Source organism: Callospermophilus lateralis, chromosome 15 (assembly GCF_048772815.1).
Source record: "Callospermophilus lateralis isolate mCalLat2 chromosome 15, mCalLat2.hap1, whole genome shotgun sequence".
NCBI classification, from domain to species: domain Eukaryota; kingdom Metazoa; phylum Chordata; class Mammalia; order Rodentia; family Sciuridae; genus Callospermophilus; species Callospermophilus lateralis.
This window is the reverse complement of record NC_135319.1, coordinates 87,499,522-87,514,167: the sequence shown is the minus strand read 5'-3', so window position 1 is coordinate 87,514,167 and position 14,646 is coordinate 87,499,522. Positions and strand designations below refer to the sequence as shown.

General features: G+C 39.2%; 2 protein-coding genes across 8 annotated transcripts in view; one reads left to right on the top strand and one right to left on the bottom strand.

Annotated features, from left to right (window-relative positions):
* Ctbp2 (C-terminal binding protein 2) overlaps positions 1-7,764 on the top strand; it is a 138,865-nt gene extending 131,101 nt beyond the window's left edge. For all 4 annotated transcript variants that reach the window (XM_077105487.1, XM_077105489.1, XM_077105488.1 and 1 more), the window contains 3 exons: positions 219-346; positions 706-823; positions 2,640-7,764. In XM_077105487.1, the coding sequence (XP_076961602.1) occupies positions 219-346; positions 706-823; positions 2,640-2,820 (427 nt within the window). In that variant the 3' untranslated portion in view covers positions 2,821-7,764. The remainder of the gene's footprint in view (positions 1-218; positions 347-705; positions 824-2,639) is intronic.
* Zranb1 (zinc finger RANBP2-type containing 1) overlaps positions 6,906-14,646 on the bottom strand; it is a 50,872-nt gene continuing 43,131 nt past the window's right edge. For all 4 annotated transcript variants that reach the window (XM_077105490.1, XM_077105493.1, XM_077105491.1 and 1 more), the window contains 4 exons: positions 10,018-10,138; positions 8,680-8,809; positions 8,264-8,493; positions 6,906-7,348 (listed from right to left, as the gene is read on the bottom strand). In XM_077105490.1, coding sequence (XP_076961605.1) covers positions 7,130-7,348; positions 8,264-8,493; positions 8,680-8,809; positions 10,018-10,138 — 700 coding nt within the window. In that variant the 3' untranslated portion in view covers positions 6,906-7,129. The remainder of the gene's footprint in view (positions 7,349-8,263; positions 8,494-8,679; positions 8,810-10,017; positions 10,139-14,646) is intronic.

The following is a 14,646-nucleotide window of genomic DNA, read 5'->3' as shown; positions in this document are numbered from 1 at the left end:
CTGAATAGAATTGGCCTTTCTTTTTTTGTCTGATCCTCCTGTTCTTATAGTTAGGGGCTAGGATTCTATAACATTCCCCAGTGAAATACAGCACAGAACATACCCACTCCACAGAGCCCCCCAGCTGGTCCATGTGGCCCCGAGTTCCCAGCTGACAAGTAGTACGGTCACCAGGTCTTAACTTTTCCCATTTACTGAGTGCCTTTGCATTTGTCTAGCTTTGCTCAGGGTCCTTTGAAAGATGCACCAAATCTCATCTGTACCCCCCACACGGCCTGGTATAGTGAACAAGCATCACTTGAGATGAGAGAGGCAGCTGCCACAGAGATCCGCCGAGCAATCACAGGTGAGCCCTCCATACTTCCAAGCCAGCTGCAGCCCAGCTGCTGGAAAGGAGAAAACAGCCACACAGCTGAGCTCCCCAAGGGCTACAGGTGGCTACAGAATGAGTTTTTATAGTCAATAAATTGAATTGTCTGTGAATTGGGCTCAAATTCTGAACTAAATTTCAGGGAGGAAATCCCTTCCCTCTAGCCTCAGCCACTGTACTTGTTACAAACTGCAGAGGGCGACCCCCAGAGATGGGCGGGAGATTCATTTTCTTTTCCAGCTGAAGGTTCTCTGCACCATAAGCCTCCAAGTAATATTTAACTGTGACTGCACTCTTTTCACATGAATATGATTAATCTTAACCCTCATCTCTAGGTCGCATCCCAGAAAGCTTAAGAAACTGTGTCAACAAGGAATTCTTCGTCACATCAGCTCCTTGGTCAGTAATAGACCAGCAAGCAATTCATCCTGAGCTCAATGGTGCCACATACAGGTGAGAAGAGAAACTGAATTTGTCTTGAACTACTAGCATTGTGCCCTTGGGGACAAAAGGAGGCAAGAAAAGTCCAAACTTGCAGTGATTTTGGTAATAAAGAAAAATCAGCCTTTTATTGGGAATTGTGTACATCATCCTCACTTTTGATGCCAAATCCCACAGAATAAACACAACTTGAAGGAAACAGTCACTCAAACTGGTATGACCACCATGCCAGGAATCTCTCCTTCTCCTGAAGCCACTATAAAATCTGTTTCTAGAAGAAAGACTGTCAAGGGGAAAAACCTGTTTATTCTTGCAAAAGAATGTGAAAATCAACTAGGGACAATGGCCTTTTCTACACACACACAATAATAGGTAGAATATATGCAATATGACTAGGTGCATGGCTGTAATCCCAGTGACTTGGGACACTGAGGAAGTATTCACAAGTTTAAGGTCAGCTTCAGTAACTTTCAAAACTGGCCAGTGATATAGCAAGTCAAGTGTCCCTGGGTCATATCCCCAGAAAGGGGGTGGGGGGAAATGCACACAGTTTGAATAAACAGTGTGATTACTGGGGGTGGACAGAAACGGGCTCCCTGAAGACAGCAGTAATGTCCTGTCTTCTGTCCCCTTCCCCACCCTAATTACTGCTGGATTTCAGCAAAATGAAAGAACACAGGTTAGAGCAGCCTTGCTCTAACCTGGGACCTCCCACCCTTGGCAGCACTTGCATTTATGGCCAAAAACTTCTCTTGGAGTCATTCTGTGCATCCCAAGGTGGTCAGGAGCCTCCCAGGCCTTTACTCAATAACCTTCATGAGCCCCTCCTCTCTGAAAGTCTCTCCAGACATTGCTGCTTGTAGCTACTTCCAGGTCACATGGCTCTGTCTCCACTCTGCCTCATAAGCACTTTGGAGTGTCACATCACAGCTTATGCCCATCTCTGAACCAGAATCAAATTCACTCCTGTTGGTGGCTCACCCTCAAAGGCTCTGAACATTACATGTGCTCTAAAGGTCAAGAGCTGCCAAAGAACCCAACAATCAAGGCCCTGGAGACCCTAGGGATTCCTTAGCAGTTAACTGTGGCAACCAGGGCCTTGCTACAGGGTCTGACAGCTTGGTGAGTGGGACACTCATTCTGAAGCACCTATTCATCTCCTTTAAATATATTGTCACCTTGTGCCTAAGAACTGTGTGTCCTGTCTGCAATGTAACGTGAGCCCATATCTTGGCATGCATAAAATGGCAGTTTAGCTAACAGCAGGTTACCAGTTTGCTGCTGTTGTCCCAGTTCACAAGAGCAGCAACTTGAGAGTATGTGCCACTAATAAAATGACCAGTGGCTTCCAAACCACAAATTTCTCAGTTTTGGAGGCTGTCAGGACAAGGTGCCAGCAAGCTTGGGAGCTGACTGGGGTACTTATCTGACTCATGAGAAGTCTTCCCAAAGGTTCTAAATCCTAGTACCACCACCTTGGGGATTAGAATTTGAACAGAAGGCTTGGGAAAAGAAACACTCAGTCAATATTAAGAGCCACACTTGATTTTTCCGATAGTACTTCACAATCTGTTGGCAAATAACAAAATCAACCCAACTAGTGAACACTTTCCTAAGTCAGCCAGAAAATTCAGAGCCTGTTGGGTCACAACATGGATAGGCATTTGCCCATACAAAAAGCCACAAAATTAAAGGTCTAATGTTGTGATTATTCCCCCCAATCCACCCCTAGGGATAGAGGACAACAAATTTCCTGTAATACCTGAAGGGCCAAGAGCTTTTAGGCACTCTGCTCACTCACAAGGCCCCTTTTCCATGTGCTCCTTAGGTATCCGCCGGGCATAGTAGGCGTGGCTCCGGGAGGACTTCCTGCAGCCATGGAAGGGATCATCCCTGGAGGCATCCCGGTGACTCACAACCTCCCCACGGTGGCACACCCTTCCCAAGCTCCCTCTCCCAACCAGCCTACAAAACATGGGGACAATCGAGAGCACCCCAACGAGCAATAGCAGAGAATGCTGAAAGGTAATCATTCAGATAAACTTGGGACCAAGAGACAGTGAAAATGGATGAACTAAAGAGAAGGAATTTGACAGTCTTTTTAACTGACCCTGGACATATGCATCGTTGGTGTTGCAGTGTTAAAAGCTACAAGAGATAGAAAACTGAAGATGTCGTCTGCTTCCGGAAGCGCTGAAAGAATAGGACGTGATTTATTAACGACCAACTTCTGTTATTGTGTGTTAAGTTTTCCATCTGTGCATCAAATCACAAAGAATAAATAGAGCTTTTTCCTTTATCAGTTCCTTGGGCACAGCAGGTCCTGAGCACCTTGCTCTAGAATGTTGCATCAAGAGTTCCAAACATCAAAATAAAAAAAATATTAAGAGGAAATCCCCATCTTATGACTCTAGTCCCTTTGGTCTACAGGGGCTTGTTACCTCTTTTTGCTAATAGGAAGACAAAATTGCTACAAAATGGGGAAAAAACTGTTTGCCTGTGTTAGACACCTGCACGCATAGGATTGAAGACAGTACAGGCTCCTGTACAGAAGTGTCTCCCTCACAGCTGAACTGCATACCGAGCAGGCAAGTTGGTTGTAAGTTCAGTTGTGTACCCTCTGATGATGCAAAAAAGAAAAAAAAAAAAAAGAAAAAAGTATTAAGTTTCACAAGCTGTTTGTACTCAAATATATTTTCTCAGTTTCAGATCCTCAGCTATTTTATTGAGTGGAAAGTCTTGAACTTAGGGGTTCAAGAATAATGTTGCATTTCCTTATGTCTCAGGAAACACTTTTTATGGTAACTTGTCAGATTGTCTATGAACAAACCCACTTTTTTAGACATTGATAAATTCTTTTCTTCACGTGATATTTTATACAAGAACACTTCAGATGTGTTATTAGATGTGACTGATTTTAACAAATCCTATTAGATTTGTATCAACTAGTTACATGTTCTATTCATAGTCTTTTGTGAATCATTGCCTTTTTGTTTAAAAAGATGGCCTATTTTGAGCCTTTGTATAGGTACATTCCTGTTTTTGTGACAAAAGAAAAACTTTAACCTGTCCCAAAAGGAAAAATGGCTATCAGAAGTATGTTTTGTTTTAGTGTGAGTTACCGTTACTGTACTTGTTTATTGTAAAAGGTGGACATTTAGCGTTCAGTGCAGTTTTCAATAAAAAGTAATTAAAATTTCTGCTAAGCTCTGAAATTCAAGTACATCTCACCAATGTAAAAGTTCTCTACTTGAGATGTTTAGAGGTAACTGCATTGTTCGCCAATTCCCAACTCTGTTACTCCAAGGTTCTACCTACCTATTCCCATTACCATATTCAAATGCTGACAATTACCTCATGTGCTACAGCATTTACCCAATGGAGCAAGACCTCTCACAAGCCCATCATCTAACCCTTTAAGATCCAACACTGCACTGGAATGAAATCAATTCCAGAAAAAAGCTGTTGAAATTCGGTCTTAATGGACCCAAAAATAGAACTGGTTCACGCATGCCAATGACATAAGAACTGATTTACAAAAAGTATTACTGAGAACCATATAGTTCCTTTATCGGATCTTTTTAAATAACATTAAGCCTTTTATATTAGTAATATGAAGGCCCACAATTCCAAGGTCAAACTCCCTCTGAGCTTTTTCTTATCCTCTTCTGGTTAGAAAACTGTTTTTGCTGTGCTGTGCTCTGCTCAAACACAGTGCCTCACAAATGCTAGATAAGGGCTCTACCACTGAACCATATAGTCACAACCCAAAACATCCTGTGGTAAGGCATCACCCTCCCTGGCCTTCTCTTATCACTCAGGTAGGTGGCGACCCCATCCCTACTCTGCTGTGAAACTACCTTAAACTCCCATGGGAGAGTTATTTGACCTATTGTCTTGGGAAGCTATCTTTATAACCACTTACCAAACAGAAGTTGAAATGCACAAAAAGACCCCAACCATTTGTGCACAAAAGTTATTTTAACCTTCACATGTTCAGAATGGGATGGGATGAGACTACGAGTCAAATAGAAAAAGGCAGGTGAATCCGTGGTGTGCCTGGGTTTTGTTTAATTAGATTTCAGTTGCTCAGACAGTTCTTTGGATTCAATTATATATATAATAATTTCCAAAGAACAACAACAAGAATAGAAGACACCATACTGATTTTACCCTAGAAAAAAAAACCATGAAGTTAAGTCCACACAATTCAGGCATTATTATTCACAGTCAACCTAAAGACATTTATGTCTGTTACCCAGCCATATATAATCTCTGCCACTCTATATCAGGATAATTATGGCTGTTGAATAGTTCAAGAGCTTAACATAGCATTGATTTACCAAAAAATCTGGCCTTTAACAGCCAGCCAGTCTGTTGTGAAAACCACTTAAAGCCCCTTTTCCTGTCTGAAACCTAGAAAATGGAACCAGATATAATGCTTTCCCACAGGGAAGAATGTTGTACCCATCAAACTAATCATAAATAAATAAAGAGGGAACTCTGGGGAAAGGACACCTAGCAGCTCAACAATGAGTGTGATGCAGACCCCAGAGACCAGATGCTTTCCTAATGCCTCTCTTAGGCACTCTGCCTTCCCAAGTGAGGTGGCCAAACAACTAGAACAGGATCTGTGACCCCTGAAGAATCCTCCTTATCCATGAAGAACAGTTAACTACAGATGCTATTCTAAGCAATCAGAATGATGGCCCCTGCTTCTAAAAACTTGTCAAGGAAAACAGTCAATTTGTAAGACAGTAACCACTTGGAACAGTACATTCACCATTATTGTAATATACCAAAATTCATTGATAGGGAATCATACTGCAAACATAACTCTTCCTCTCAGGTTTTAGCATGCAGCAAAAATGATCCCGTCATCCTGGGAACACTTTACTGAGTGTTTGGAGAGAAGAACCAAAGACATGACAGGTGTTTCTGTTTTTAGTATTCCAGCATCAAATTTGAAGATGTGCACATTTCAATACCATCTAAACAGGAAGCAAATATTAGAAGGTTTTCACAGCCTTTTCATCAAAGGAAAGTTAAAACGTGTGTCTATGTTATTTGCTTCTTTGCAAATTCCTTGCCATATCAATAGTTACAAAGTGCTTGTCAGGAAACTAAGTCTGGTGTTCCTGAGATCAGAAATTTTTACTGAATGAATGTATACCTGAAGTGGTCAAATAATACTTTTCATAGAAAGTTTTTCTACACAACAATTTAACTTATTAAATAATAAGAATGGCCACAATTAACCAACATGCAAGAGTTCTTAGACTTACAGAGAATTCATACAATGCACTTACCACCTTATTGCATTTTTTAAAATCTTTATTCTGCACTGAATGGTATTCCCAATCAGTCTAAGCAAAGGCACGGCCTCCTAACAGCATTTGCTTAGAGCAAAGGTGATAACAGGAGATGGGAAGAATCCAAAGGTTCTCTGCATGGCAATTTAGGAGTAGAACAATGTGGATGGAGCTGAAGGGAACAAATTTGACAAGATCTACTCAGTGAGAAGTGAGCCTGCTCCCTTCCCTTCCCAACTGCTGCCCAGAGTCTGGGGCAAGAACATTCACTTCAGGGCATTCTTCCAGACAAGTCCACAAGTATCTAAATGCTCAAAGGAGCAAATCATAAAACCTAAAAATGACAAATTTGAAACTAAAAACTCTCCAAGGAAGCTATGAAGTTCACTCAAAGATTATTAGCTTTTCTTGTAGTTTGTTCCTAAAAGGTTTGATTTTATTGGGCAAAACAGGAACTAAATTAATAAAATACAAGCTTATTTATTTTTATGTTTTGCTGTGGACAATTTGTACAAAGTTTCCAGATCTCAGACTAAATGTAAAATGGATCTTTTAAGGTGAAAATAGAATGCCAGGTTCTAATGAAGAGAACATCTCAAAGGAATAAGTGGTGGTCTGCCATGTGCTTTTTTTGTAAGTGCCCATGCTGGAAAAAAGTTCTCAATATGAAGATGCTGGTACAACTTTTCCTATTACACAATTTCTTACACAACCACATGCATTACATTTATAGACAGATTTACAATTTGAAAGAAAAAAGTTCTGTCTTAATAAAATTAGGGTTTTGTTTTGTTTTATACAAACTGTAGTTCAACCAGTTCTCTTGTCTCCTCATGCAGCAGATGCATTAATTATCTCCACTGGGTGTGGATCAGAAAAATACTTCTGAGCAGATCCTGCCAGATTTGGTTCATTTCATGCTATACACTCTGCTTGGAGCACCAAGCTAACTTGGGGGTCGTCACAAATTCTGATGCCTTGGTCTTCTGGCTCCATAAGTTTTTCTTCATTCATCTTCATCATCTTCATCTTCCTCTCCATCAGATAGGGATGTACAAGGCCGGATCTGCCGGTAGCGGTCAAGCCATTTTTCTACCATCTGTGTGACCAGGGGGTGATTCCGCCGGCGAGAGCTTTTCTGCATAGCTACCAGAACTCCCCCTTCAGTCACACAACAGTCCAGCCACTCCCTGAGCAGTTTTTCTTGCTGTTCCTCATTACCTAGCTTTTAGAGAAATGTGAAGAAAAGGGGAAAATACAACATCAGAGACTTGACAGCAACCTACAGCTGGTAAGACAATTAGGCCAAAGCAACAAACTTTTAACATGTTTTCAACCTCATAAAACTTAAGTCTAATCAAATTTAACATATGTCAATGGGGAAATAATCAGAAAAGGTCAGAAGGGAAAACATCCCAAAAGATCATTTATTTCACAGGAGAGCAAAAGGCAAACAAATCATCAAAAAAGTCACAGCTTCAAACACCTAACAAGGTAAGTTTCCTTAGTAAATTATGAACAGGCTTAAATTGCACGTTGTGGTCTTTCTTGTATTTAATTTTTTCCCTTCAATGTTGTGATTATGAACATTCTATGATCATTACTAGTTCACTGAATAAAAGACCAATAATTTTACAAGAATATGAGTTTTCTGAGTGTTCTTTTGTACTTTCTCACCACCTCCCCTGCTCAATCTACATGTGCTTGCTTGTGCCTGTATCCATAAGGCACTGTGCCCTGGGCATCTAGCTTTGGCTAATCAGTGTTCCTCTTTTGGGCACACTGGCTGCTGGCTTCCCATCTCACCCTTATCACCTCACCTTGTCGCCTATCCTGCAATTCCTAGAATTCTATTCCTCCAAACTGGAAGATTCACTTCACCCATGACCCTATTAACTCACAAATCCCTCAGTCTTGCTTTTTCAAATTCCTCGCTATGCTCCCACAAAGGAGTTTTGAAATGATAATTTCAACATCTGACCAACTAGTATTTACAGAAAGCTGCAATCACTACAACCACATTCAGAAATGTATCTGGCAGTACAGATAAAACCACACCTGAAAGGCACCAGAGATTGGATTCTGCTACAAAGCTTACTACTTGTGTTACTTGTGTTAACAGAAGAAACATGCTGCTTACCTCCTGTGCAGAAAGAAAATGCACATGGAGTAGCTTTCTTTCACTGTCAACCAGAGGCAAAAACGTGATGGTGACATCATCATCGGTGTTCAAGTTAGCACCAGCACCTCGGTTGCCATAGCCATCGTTTTCCATGGCAACCAAAGCAGAGAAGTGGCCCCTTGTGTACCCCAGAGCAATAGGACTTTTCCAACAAAAACTCTGTTCCCACAACAAAGGCAGATAGACTCCTGGGAAAAGGCAAAAGAAAATCACAAGGGTGAATACCTCTCATTTCCCATGGCCACTGTTCTTGCTGGTAGCCAAGAGTCACTCTGACCACCTCCCCCATAAATGACTGCTTAAGGATATGTTACATCATCATAGTAAAAAAAAAAAAAAAAGAATTTCTGAAATGCTCTAGAATAATGGCTTACCTTGAAACCGAGTATATCCTAAAGTTTCTCCCCGGAAACTCTTATAATATTTTACTCCATAAACTATAATTGGTCGTCTAAGAATATGGGCAAGGACAAAAATGTGTGTCTGTTCCAAACTTGCTCCAGGCTGTACAGAACAACAAAAAAGGCATTTTTTCTTTAAAACATTACCAATCCTGGAAAAGTGATATATAAAAAGCAACACTATCTTCACAGTATGACTTTCAGTCCATTTTTAAGAAAAACAATATTGGCAAGTCAAAGCAAAAAAAACCTTAATATAGGTATTATTCACTACCCACTCACAAACCTAATAAATGAGGATACACATTTTAAGAAGCCCCTTTTTTATCCAGGCTCACAACTCTCCTTCAATCTTGGGAAACAGACTCAAAACAACAAGGGGGCTTCCTATGATCACATCCTGATTAACTGTGAAAGTACTAACTACAACAAGAAAACAGTGAACTTTATGTCATAAATCATTAAATGGAAGTAACACCTAACTCAAATTGTCATATCCAATGGGTTTATCTTCCAGAATTAGTGATGCTGACAACACATGGCCAATTTACATGTTAGATGTTAATTGGTCACTGTGAGCCCTCAAATGGCCCAAAGAGAAGGTACTAGTCTCTCAACTTTCGAATGAACTATTATGCATATATCTTGATTTTGTGGTTTATTATGCTGAATATACCTCACAAAATAAAAATAAAATTAGCATGAAACCAAGAATTTAATAAGTGTGTCAGGCTGTGGACACACCACACTGAACCAACCAATCTCATCTATTAAACAATGTGCAAGCAAAATTATCAGGAAAAGTTCACTCCTGCATCAATTAGAAGTCAGTCCTGCCAGTGGCAATTAATTCAGAATAAGCCAAACTGCACCTTTTCCTTTGCCTATATCTATCTCCTGGGTACAGCCTCACCACTGGGGAGTATTCTGAAGAATGTACACTTCTTCCTCGGGGCCTGACAGCTCAGCTCCACCATGTAAGTACCTGTCATTGATTAAGGGATCCTGGTATGGTCTCACCTAACCTATAGGTAAGTAAAATAGGCATATGGAAAGCAACCTCAAGACCAGGATGCTCGAGATCACTGCACAACTTTTCATTTTGACTTGATATAACATCTGTTACTCGAAATTCTGCAGTGAGGACTTCCTGTGCTCATGTATTTAATAGCAGTCACGCCTAAAACCCAAGTTGACTGGTGCCAAGTCAAGCACCTTTCCTTGTACTGCATTATCCCAATATGGTTTGCCCAAGCAAATCAGGAACTTTGACTACATGGCTTACCTTTCTCATAGACAAGCCTTGCTTACCTGACTAGCAAGAGAGAGGATAAATGCCCAGTCTTCTTGCCACTGTTCTTCTCTTAAGGAAAAATGTAAACCAAAGCTCTGAGAATACCAGGATTCCCAATCTTTCCAGCGTGTGTAAAACCTACACAGTTAAAACAAGAAACCTTCTATAAACCCTACCTTTAAATATTTCTTTAATGTAATCTTAAGGCAATTCATAGACCAATTTTACATTATTTGCAATATCTTTGTCAAACTAAAAATGCTCCCATTCTGTTAGCAGACATCTTTTAAAATATCTTCAGCCAAAATTTGACCTGCCACCCACCAAATTTTCACCAAACACTAGTAAAGAGAATAATTACTTTCAATTTTCTATTACCAGTTTACAAGTTAAAAAAAAAAAGACAATCAACATCATCTGAGCCTATACACAAAGAAGTCACATTTGTCCATTGTTATATCACTACTTTTGTAAACAGGAAATATCCCATATTTATAAAAATATCAATATCAGTGCCCTGAGATTTCTTTCTATAAAATCAAATCTGATGATCACCTAATTAAAAAAAAAAAAATCAACAAGACTAAAAAACCATTTCTTCTTTATACTATCTAGCCTTTTAAATACCTCAACCTAGTCAATTAGTGGGTCACTGGCAGACTATATTACTACTAATAAAAAAAAAGTATGCTTTTTCTTTATATCAAGTATAAAATTAACAAAAACCAGAAACAATTATGCTCAAAATGTTGGTTTAGTCTTACAAAATAAGTTGGTCAAAACCTCTAAAGTGAAATAGACATTTAATTATGTTCAGGGCTGGGGCTGTGGCTCAGTGGTAATGCTTACTAGCATGTGTGAGGCACTGGGTTCAATTTTCAGCACCACATTAAAAAAATGAATAAAATAAAGATACATAGCAAAAGAAGTGTTTAAAACATGTTCATCTTTAATGCACTGTTTGAATTCTAAACCGATTTTCAAGCTTAGGTCATTGTTTTTTGGAGTGGTAGAAATTAAACCCTAGAAATTAAACTTGCACACTCTAAGCTCTCTACTAGTGAGCCACATCCCCAGCTCCTCAAAAATTTTTTAAAGACATTTTAGTCTTACTTTTAATATTTTCATGCAACTGTATCTATCCACATGATAGCATAGGTACTAACTACAAGTATTTGGAAAGAGTACAGTTACATGCATTATTTATTTGTCTACTTCCAACCAGCATTTCTGGCAGTTTACCCTGAAAAATGTCACTACTCCAAGCTGAAGATAATTCTACCAAAAAACAAGATAGTAATCATTCTAAAAGACTTGTACTAAACTTTTATTTATATTAATTACCCCCAAACATTCCTCTGAGAAACTGTACTGACATGTCAATGAAAGGCAAGTACAATGTTGTACATTCAGTCTTGAGAACGCAAGTCAGTTCAAATCATGGATATCCAACAGAACTTCACGGATAAAAAGGACACCTAGGCAAACAGTGGCTTAAGAAGCCGCCCATATACAATGGGTTGCCTCCTCTAAGACCCTAGACTTCTCACCCTGTCTCATTCTACCTCCCTGAAGTGCTGAGCTCAGTAAACAGAGTTGTCAATGAACCCCTTTTCTCTTTATTAGATCATCTTCACCCCCAACTCTACCCTTCAAATAACATAAGTATGATCCTGTGATTACTGCACTCTATGCAACATTCTATTCCTGAACTCTGAAACACTAGGCAAAGACATCTCAAGGCAGGCACCTGAGAATGTGGTCCCAAGGCACACTTGGTTTTGGGAATCCTATCCATATGACAGTTCTGGATCCCAACTCCTGAGGCATCCTTTCAGAGTGAGGACAACTTAGTGAAATTTCTGCTCCAACACTTCCTGGTGGCTGTAAGCAAACAGCCTTGTTTCTCGTTTAGATTACAGTACTCTATTTCTGCCTATCTCTGTGCTACACTGACAGCTTCAAATGACTCAGAAACACCTAAGAATTCCAGTCCTAATACAAATACTGACAGCAACTCCAATCCAGAAATCACTGACTGCCAGCTCTGAGTTGGCCCAAAATTATTATTACTAACCTCAAAACAACAACAACAAAAACCAATTAGGAGCCAGATGTGGTGGCACAAACCTCTAATCCCAGCAGCTTGGGAGGCTGAGGCAGGAGGATCAAGAGTTTAAAGCCAGCCTCAGCAAAAGCAAGGCACTAAGTAACTCAGTGAGACCCCGTCTCTAAATAAAATACAAAATAGGGTTAGGGATGTGGCTCAGCAGTTGAGTGCTCCTGAGTTAAATCCCTGGAACCCCAAAGAAAAGAAAGAAAGAAAAAAAAATTAGGAAAAAAACATCATCTGCTGAAATTTACAAGGTACTTTCAACCTTACAACAAGATCATGGTATTACCATCAGAGAAAAAAAATTACAAGGCTTTTTTAAAAGGGCATCTGCAAAGTTGTAGACTGATCACAGTCCAGATCTGCTGTTCCAGCTAGGAAACTACACTTCATCAATACCAAGGAATAACACAAATCAATCTTATAGGGCAGTCGCATTAACCAAACCCATAAGGCAGATCTGTAAAACCACAGAGCCAATAACTGCCATCATGGGAATTAGACCATTCTCATCCTCTCAAAGGCAGGCCAAATAATCACCAGACTACTGTTTGATAAAGATGCAATCTGACAAAGACAGGCTAGGAAAACTGAACATTTAATGGCATCAGGCTTACCTAACCTGATAAATCCCCCTCATCATAGGAATGGTCTTGCCCATACTACCAGATCAATCCATATAGCACCCACCTCTCCTGAAAGGCACAAAGCCCTTTTTCCTGGACAATGACTAAAGGACTAAACCATCTGCCTGGGTGACAAATTCTTTTTTAGCATATTATATATCCAGTCAAGGTTTACATATAGGCTTGCCAATCAGGGAGCTATTCTGTTTTTTTTTCAGGCAATCACAAACTTTTACTCTATTGCATTATGCTTTGATCTTCAAATTTAGTTCTCAAATACAAGAACATATAATTACTTTTTTTTTTTTTTAATCAAGCACTAAGTGTCAAGCTATTCCAGGTACTAGATCTTCTACAATGGCGCGGGGGGGGGGGGGGGGGGGGATCCCTGTTCTCTTTATATTCTAGACATCATGCAAACCCTAAAATATAACAAAATGCACAACTAGTAAATGCTGAAAAAACGCCAAAAAAAATGCAAGGATAGTAACACTGCCTGAAATAGGACCATTAGCATTACTCCTAAGCATTCAATAAGAAAAAGCAATTTTCATACTGATGTTAAGAAAATTAGTAAGAGTTTTTTTTTTTTTTTTTTTTTTTTAAAAGAGAGAGAGAGATAGGGAGAGAGAGAGAGAGAATTTTCATATTTATTTTTTAGTTGTCGGCGGACACAACATCTTTGTTTGTATGTGGTGCTGAGGATCGAACCCGGGCTGCACGCATGCCAGGCGAGCACGCTACCGCTTCAACCACATCCCCAGCCCCAGTAAGAGTTTTTAAATGGTTTCTATGCTTACCAATGAGTAATTAAATTTAGGTTCTTTGAATCTCAATTTTATTACCTATGAAATGATAGCTAAGTGAGATAATATATTCACAGAACCAAGAAAACACTTAGGGTAGGAAAATCACAAAATTATCTCTTGTGCTTGATAACACGAGTGAATTTATACTTCAAGAATAACAAGACTTGACTGACTGGATCCTAGGTTAAAATATAAGGACATTTTGAGACAACTATAGAGAAATTTGACAGTGGACTATATGCTAGACAACTAAATCAATGTTGATTTTCTTAGGTTTCATAATGTTGCAGGAGAATATTCTTGTTCTGAAAAGGTGCATGTTGAAATAATGAAGGGTAAAATTTTGATGTCAAAAAATCAGTTACAGGGTAGCATTTAAATAGATGAAGCACGTGTGCCAAAATATTAATAATTGGTCAATCAAACAAAAGAGACATTAGGTATATCACATGGATTTTTATCTTTTAAACTTTTCTGTGGATTTGAAAATTTGCAAAATGGGACTTTACAAGTCTCTTCCTCAGGAAGAAAAATAGCTTATTTCATATATATATATATATATATATATATATATATATATATAAAAAACATAATTCTCTTAAAGTTGAAGATAATATGATACCAGTAGGTTCTCAAAATTATGAGCAAAGGTGGTATCTTTTTTTGGGGGGGCGGGGGGGTATTGAAGACTGAACCCCAGGGGTACTTTACCACTGAGCTACATCCTCAGTCCTTTTTTTGAGATATTGTCTTACTAAGTTACTAAATTGCTCAGGCTGGTTTCAGTCTTGCAATTCTTCTGCCTCAGCCTCCTGAGTCACTGGAATTATAGGTGAGCGAAACTATGCCCAGCCCTATCAGTATTTAAGTCTATAAAACTAACAATGTTATATTAGAAATGTTTAAATACACTGTTTCTATTTTATGGCAATGAATAGTTTCCAGTTTAAAGCTTCATCTGTTTCTAATTTAAACCTCTGATAAAAGCTATAAAATCACTGGGGTACTGGGGTATTCAACCAGTCTTCATTTCCAAAACCCAATAATTTTGTTCTTTAGTTTCTCAGAAAATAAAACTGAGCAGAAAAGTACCCCACT